The 7,775-nt window shown below is 62.0% G+C and overlaps 1 protein-coding gene across 8 annotated transcripts in view; it reads right to left on the reverse strand.

Annotated features, from left to right (window-relative positions):
* COL5A1 (collagen type V alpha 1 chain) overlaps positions 1–7,775 on the reverse strand; it is a 164,799-nt gene that overhangs the window by 88,504 nt on the left and 68,520 nt on the right. For 7 of the 8 annotated variants that reach the window (XR_003790719.1, XM_029202063.1, XM_029202062.1 and 4 more), the window contains exons 5-9: positions 7,213–7,344; positions 5,887–6,024; positions 4,957–5,208; positions 3,806–3,973; positions 3,620–3,673 (exon numbers count right to left, since the gene is read on the reverse strand). Coding sequence is in view for 7 of the 8 variants with exons in the window: in XM_029202063.1 (XP_029057896.1) it covers positions 3,620–3,673; positions 3,806–3,973; positions 4,957–5,208; positions 5,887–6,024; positions 7,213–7,344 (744 nt within the window). In the remaining variant the exon portion in view is untranslated. The remainder of the gene's footprint in view (positions 1–3,619; positions 3,674–3,805; positions 3,974–4,956; positions 5,209–5,886; positions 6,025–7,212; positions 7,345–7,775) is intronic. The other variant, XM_029202064.1, reaches the window with a different exon arrangement.

Here is a 7,775-nt window from a genome sequence, read left to right on the forward strand (position 1 = left end):
GCCCACTTCAGGAGTCAGAGGCAACGCATGGCCTTCCAGGGAGGGAAGGGCCTCCGGCCCCGCGAGGGTCTGCATACTGAGAACACCGTGCTGGATCGTTTCTGGGGGTCCTGGGACCCGGTGGGTTCCGTCCGGCCCGGCTGGGCAGGCTTCAGCCTCACGCGGGGCGCCTGGCTGCCGTGGACCCCTCCTCCCAATGCATTCCTGTGACGGCTGAGATAGCGGCGAGAGGGCTGGACATACCTGGCCCCCGGTGGCAGACCTGCCTCCTGTTTCCCCGGAACACAGCAGGCTCGGGTCGCTTCTCTCTGGGGCTGATCAATGCTATTGTACCCTGGGCTTTTCTTTGAAAGTGAACAGTTCTCTTGTGACACCTGGAATTGCCTCCTAGGAGTAGGAGGGTGTGCCCAGGACACCCCCCAGGCCAGGGGCTGCAGGTCCCCTCCAAGCCCCTCATCCTCCCGACCAGGGCTCCCCAGTCGCTGGGAGGATGCACCCGGTGTTTACACAGATGTGCACTCAGAGAAATGTTTGTACACGAGATGTACACAGAGAGTTCATCCCAACGGCCTCACGAGTCCCACTTTCCTGTCTCCTCCTCTGACAAAGGCAGCTGAGGAAGCTCGGAACTGAGCTAGGCTTAAGAGAGAAACCCCTGGCTGCCACGGACCCTGCAGGACCGCAGCTGTCTTCCCGGACACACAACCGCTGTTCTCAGGGAGTGGGGGCCACGGTGGGTGGGCTCTCACGGGAGGATCATTGCAGGTCGGCCCGGCAAGGGCCAGAGGCCGCTGGATGGATGAGCCCAGTAGAGGGGTGCCGGCGCTCTCCCAGGTACAGTGAAGGGATGGACCCCTGACCACCACCCCAAAGAGAAGTGCTCCCAAGACATGGGAAGCCATGGCCTTCCTTCAATGGCCCCGCTCCACACCCCACCAGAGTGGAAGGTCTCAGCCTCAACTGAGAACTCGAAACCATCCTTAACGGGGGTCCGTTCATCTGCTGCATGGCACAGACCGAGAAAACCGTCCTTCAGCCACAGTGGAAGGTAGACATGCCTGTTACGGGCCTTCGCCAGATGATACAGGACATTGAATCTGGAGATGCCTGGTTCCCTGAGGTCCCAGGGCAGCCAGGAGCACCAGATCTGATTGGCCTGAATCCGCTCGGCTGAGGGACTCCTGTCCTGTCGAGGAGCCGCTGGTGTTGCTGACCCACGACACAGGGTACCAGGTCTGCCCCTGTGTCCCTGGGATGGATGGATGCAAAGAGAAGGAGCCGGTTCCCAGAGCCCCATGGACAGTCAGCCACGCTCCCCAGAAGGAGGTCGCTGGGGCAGGCTGGGGAGAGGAAACGGCCACCCAACCTTCATGGGCCGTGACGCCTGCACGGCCGAGGCAAGACCACGTCGGCCGTGGTCCAGGACTCGGCCATCTGTTTGTAGGGAGCTAAGACTTTGAGGACATCTGGTGATGCTCCAGGTTGAGAAATTCCAACAGTTTCCATGATGTCTCCAGGGAGACCGGCCTCGGCCCCTCGGACACTCTGAACAGGCTGGCGGCTGGGCGGGAGCAAACGCTGGGGCCAGAGGGGAGGGCATCCTTCCCTAACTGCATCCAGATGACTCATTTCTCCCCGAACAAAGATGAAATGCATTTTCTGGAGGCATGCAATTTGTGTTGGGTCGCTTCTATTTTCTCAGCCTGTTCCCCCGGCCCACCCTCGCCGGTGGAGCCTGGTGGAGCCTGGTGGAGCCTGGCAACTGGACGCCTCACCCTCTCTCACCCGCCTCCACCTGGAGCTGGGATGCTGTGGCTCTCACACAGGGGCAGCCCGGTCTGAGGGACATGGGAAAAGGAAGCTCGTCCTGACCGAGGTGCCGGCCAGGCCTTCCCAGAGCCAGGACCAAACCCAGGACTCCACGGAGCCCGGCCCCCGCCTGCCCGAGGGTTCTCCTCTTCCCAGGCAAGACGCCCCTTTCACCAAAGCGATGGGGACACCACGGAAGGCACCCAAGTCGGCGGCAAGTCCACCGGGGACCAAAGCCATCTGGACCGTGGTCTGCACACAGCTGGACCACAGGGAAGTCACACTGGGTGTGGTCCACCTTCTGGCACAGCCCCTCAAGGGCTGGAGCGGGTCCCCGGCAGCCCCGTGCCTTGAGGCGGCACCACTGGCCGCACTGCTCTTCCCCGAGGGTCGCCTTCCTCCCTGAGTCTGGACTTGGTATGAGGGTTTTACATGTCGCCGAGCAAGGAGCCACCTGGTGCTGGTGTCCCCCTTCGGCCCCTCTGCCCACTTCCTCTGCATCCCCATCTTCCGGCCCCAGACAAGCCCTGACTCCCTCGGATCCTTGGGGAGCACCGGGAAGGGAATGTTCTCAGCCCGAGAACAGGATGTGTGTGCCCAGTGGCCACAGCCCAGTGGGAGCGGATGCGCCCATCCCTGGGACATGCCCTGGGGGGCGGGGCAGGAGGCACAGAGCAGGACAGTCATCTAGTCCCCCCGTCCTAATGCCCCAGCCACGGGCTTCAGGTGCCTCTAAGGGGAATGAGGTTCCAAAAGAACCTTCCCAGTCCCACGGGAGGATGGGGGTCACCTCAGTCCTCCGTCCCAAGATCGGAAGCGTTCTGGAGCCTCCATGTGGGGCGACCAAGTCCTGGCAGTAGAGAAAGCTGGAGCCTGGCCCCAGCCTCATGAGCCGTTGAGTGCAGGACGCTGGCCTCCTCCCTCTGGCTCTTGGAGGACGTGGCAGGCGTGGACCTTGGCAGCCAGCCCCTCCCCACTCTCAGGGCTGCTTCCCAGCCCATGATGCCATACCCACCACGTGCAGCTGCAGGGCACCCCTCCCCCACCCGGCTGATCACCTGGCACCTCGCCCGCCCCGACTCAGCGCCTGGACCTCGGCAGCCCAAAGGCCACAGGGTGGACGCTGGTGCTCCCCGGCCAGGCACGGCTCCCTGAGGGCAGAGGACATGCCAACGCAGAGTGGGGCCCCCGCCAACACCCACCGCCCCACGAGGTGCACGTGGGACCCTCTTCCCTCTGATCCCAAGGTTAAGACGTTCTCAACAGTCATTTTGTTTAACTCGCCCCCAGCCCAGCACAGTGAAGTTTCACTCAGTGGGAGTTTCAGGGCAGAGCTGTTTTATTAAATCCCCTCGGCGTGGCTGACAGCCAGGCTTCCCTGTTCCACCAGCTGCAGCCACATGGCTGCACAGCCCACGTGGAGAGGTGGGTCCGTGGCTAACTCTCCCTGCTCCAGACCGGCCGCCACACTCAGCCTGCTAACCCCCTCTGCCCTCCAGGCGAGCTCCCTCCTTCCCAGAAGCCGAGTCTTTTAACAAGGAGAAATCGACACACAGCGATGTGCCCGGCTCCTAAGCATGCGGCACAAAGGGTCCTGACCCATTCGAATCCCAGGCAGCCGCCACCTCATTCGAGGTCCAGAATCTTACCCCTGCCCAGGCGCTTTTCCAAGTAGCTCCTCGTGGTAGCCCCAGGCATAGAGGCGCAGGGGTCCCACGGGTCCAGCCACATCCTACCTAACCCGCCACGTGCCCCAAGCTTCGACCCACCACCCCGCCGGTTTCGGGGAGACAATAAGAAAGTGTCTTACTGGTTCGATGATGGCAGGTTCTCCCTTTTGACCTTTCTCGCCCCGTGGTCCGATCTGAGGTTTGTAAGATGCAGAGAGAGGAGAGGGAGAACAGGAAGAAGGTACAGATTACACCAAATCCATACGGCTGGTGAAGCAGGGGGTCCCCCGCAAGGGCCCGGGGAGGCACCCTCCCTAGCCACTCACCCCTTCGTAGATGGTGTCCTGGTTGGCGGGCATGCCCGGCCCGATCTCCGACGGGGAGATGGTGGGGTCGTAGTAAGGGTCGTAGTAGTTCTCATCCAGGTTCTTGATGGTTTCTTCTGTGAACTCTCCCTCCAAGTCGTCCAGCCCCTCCTCCGGAGGCGGATCCGGCTGAGAGGGAAGGCGGCAGGGTCACCCAGAGGACGGACACGCACAGGCCCCCAGCCCCCGGACTCCAAGCACCGTGGCATTCCGAGGTCACAGAACACAGGTAGTCTGGGGTTTCGCTTGTTGGGAGTCATCGTCTCCCTCTCACGACGGGGAGACTCACCCCAAAGCCCCCAAGACCCCGTGGCAAATCAGGGCTGCAGAAGGACGGGCACGTGGCCCCAGGCTGCACCGTGTACTTGGGGAACCTGGGGCCGCCAAGGGCTCCACCCAAGGCCCAGGGTCTCGAGGTAACAAGCCCCTAGTCCCATGCCCGCTGCCAGAGGGGTCTGGGCCCATCAGAACCCCGTGTGTCTGTGGCCATCAAGAATTCAGCATCACGTGGTGGCTGTTTTTAAGCACTCCCCGTGGACCATGGGCTGAGCTCAACTCCTCTCCAGTCTGAAGACGTGGCAACAGCCCCAAGAGGCGGGGAGCACTGGTGCCAGGTTGTAAATGAGATCACTGATTTTGAGAGAGGGGATATCACTTTCCAAGGCCACTGGCAGAGACTTCAAGTCAGGTGTGCCTGATGCGAAAGCCCATGGTCCTACCGGACCTCATGTCTGGTCTGCTTGTCCAGACCCCCAGCTCATGTACCTGTCTGGCCTGCCCTCACCCGGGCCCCAGACAGGAACGCTGTGAACACGCATGTCATCCGTCTCCGCCGAACCCCAAGAGACCCGGAGGGCGGGGCTCATTCCACCCATTTTACTGATGAAAAACTGACAACACTGAGATCCACCCAGCAAGGCAGTGACTGCAAACTCACCGGGCGTCCTCGGCGATCACTTAGAATGGCCTGGCTGCAAAGGGCTGCACGGCCAGTTGTGGTGGGCAGGGGGAGGGCAGCTGCCCCAGGACAGCAAAGTGAGGAGTAGAGAAGGAAGAGCCCGGGGTCCAGCCCCCTCCCCTGGACCAAGCCCACTCGCTGGGAAGGCAATTACGTTAGAGGCATTGGAGGTGAGGACCGTGCTGGTGGGAACTTCGGCCCGGGCGCCCTGGTCAGGGGACCGGTCGGGGCTCTCGTCGGGGCTCTCGATGCCTTCGCCGTAGCTGAAGTCCTCGTAAGGGGGTGGGGTGTAGTAGTCCTCGCTGGGCACGTACTCGTAGTCTCCGATGCCGGGGTCCTCCTCCTTCCCGGCCCCCTCGCTGGTGTCGGGCACCGGAGGGGCTTCCGTGGGGGGCTGGGTCAGCTCCTGGGAGCCGGGCAGAGACACGCAGGGTTAGGGGTGCGGCCGGCGCAGCGAGGACCGGGTTGGGGCTTTCCTCTGCGGCTTGAGAGGGAGGCTGACCCATCAACCAACCAGCCCCTGTGGGTCGGGGCGCAGGGGTCCCCTCAGGCCGGGGGAGACAGCCCAGCCCGCGGGAGTGCTGTGCACGGCTAAACCCCGCGATCATGCACTTGGACAGGGTGAACTATATCTCAAATTTTTTTTAAGAAGTAAGAGAACAGAGAATTCCCTGGTGGTCCAGTGGTTAGGACTCTGCGTTCTCACTGCCGAGGGCCTGGGTTCAATCCCTGGTTGGGGAACTAAGATCCCGCAAGCCACATGGTGACCAAAGAAAAAAAAAGTAAGAGAACATTCCAGACTCTTAGAGCCTTATGGGCCAGTGTCCCGGTCACCCGTTGCGGAGGGGACTGGATTCCATCACATCCATGTCCCCTGGTGTCCCCCGCACCACGGAAGGCCCTCTGCCCTACACTCCCCGTGAGGACAAAGCACATACGGTCCCTGGTCCCCCGTTTCCCTGCCAAGCTCCCGCCCACCGCCCCTGCTCTCCACGCATCTCCAAACGGCCCCCATGTTCGCCACGGCGCCCCCGGCCCCCCCGCCAACCACGGCCTCCAGGGACCAGCAGCCACCCGGCCAGACCTCGGCCACCTCTGTGGTCTCTCGAGCAGCTTCCACTGGTGTCTTGGTGGGGGTGGGCTCCTTGCCCACGTCGTCCGTGTCCTCATAGTAGGGGTACTCATAGTAATAGGTGTCTCCTTCACCCTCTCCTTCCGGGTACTGAGAGCAAATAGGGCCACGTGAGGAGGGTGCGGGCCCCCCACCCCGAGATGCCAGCCCGCCATCTCCCTCCCTCGTGGGCTCAACTGGGAAGATCGGACCCCCAAAAGTCGTGCCCAGCTCCAGGCACCAACCCCATGGGCCCTGAAAGGAGTCTTCCCCCTCCGTCCCCTGGGGGAGCAGAGCCAGCCCCACGAGGAGTCCAGGGAAGGAAACGGGGACCCCCGGTGGCCTTCAAAGAGAGATGAGCCCTAAAAGGTCCAAACGTTCTGACCCTTTGGCACCCACCCAAACCGAGGGCCCTCCCCGACCTTCACCGAAGGCCCAGGCCTCACGGGAGGGACTTCACAGCGACAGAGACGGTCTCACCCTCAGACCCATTTCTGTATCGGGCATGGGGAGGGTGAGGCGTGGCCAGGAGGCCTCGGCTGCAGCAAGCCAGCTGGGAGCACTGCCAACCCTGTTCTCGGGGTGGGAAAGACATGCCTAGCCCAGGACTCCACAGCTTCATGGGGTCCCCCCCTCCTTCTCTTCTGACTGCTCGTGAAAGAAGGGAAGCTCAGAGAAAAAATAGAGAGCAGGATTGAATTTTACTTAAAAGAAACAGGAGTCCAACCTGTGCAGGGGATGGGAGAGGATTCTCATTTGGAAATGGTACAAAGAACTGCAAATCCAATTAACCGAGGCGCTGCTGGGGCGTGAGGGCGGGTGGATGGGAAAGGCTGACCCACTGACACGCGGGTCACGGCCAGAGGACAGTGGCGTTGGACACGCTCCTGAAACTCTCGGGCCGAGGCTGCCCCTCAGAGTAGCTGCCGCCCTAGGGGTCAGAGGGGACCATCATCCACTCCGACGGCCCTGAGCCCCTCCTACCTGGCCAGCTCCAGACGGCCCGCCGGGGGCACCTGTGGCGTTTCCGCTCACAGCACCCCACCCAGGTGTTGGTCCAGGGGGCGCATGGCTCTCTTCCCCCAGAAACTTGGGTGAAAGATTCTTTACCAACATCCTTTTTGACTCCATTGCTTTGCGAGCACACTTCGTAAAGTGAGTCAGGAGTCCACCTTGCCCCGGGGATCAATTATAAGTCTCACCCAGTGGGTTTGCTTCAAACGGGAGTCCCACAGCTTCTGTGTCCCTCCACGCCCAGCACCCCGAGACGGTCTGCCCACGGCTCCCACCAGGACTCACATATTCGTCGGGATTGGGGTCCTGAGACTGGGGCTTGTCAGGGACCGCAGTGTCACAGTCAGGGCTGTAGTGCTCGCACTGATCGTAAGCTGCCCGGTGGTCCGAGACGAAGAGCAGCTGCTGGATGTCTCCCTGGGAGAGAACGAAAGCCCTGAACAGGTAGCACAGACGGCACCCACGTGGGGACCCAGGAGAACTGCTGATGCCTGAGAGCTTGTCCTCGGGGCCAGGCCTCCTCTGGGGGAGCTGCTACCTCCAAGAGCCATTCAACCGACCCGGCCATCCAGGCATTACTGATCCATCCAGCCACCCACCCATCCACCTATCCACCCATCCATCCACCTACCCACCCATCCAGCCAGCCACCCATCCAGCCAGCCATCCACCCACCCATTCACCTATCCATCTACACATCCATGCACCCATCCACCCACCCACCCACCCACCCACCCATCCATCCATCCATCCATCCACCCATCCATGCACCTTTGCACCAACCCACATATCTATCCACCCATCCCCCACCCATCCATGCACCCATCCAACCTGCCAGCCAGCCAGCC

The sequence above is a fragment of the Monodon monoceros genome, unplaced genomic scaffold (assembly GCF_005190385.1).
Source record: "Monodon monoceros isolate NGI ecotype Baffin Bay Population unplaced genomic scaffold, NGI_Narwhal_1 Super_Scaffold_5, whole genome shotgun sequence".
Taxonomy (NCBI): domain Eukaryota; kingdom Metazoa; phylum Chordata; class Mammalia; order Artiodactyla; family Monodontidae; genus Monodon; species Monodon monoceros.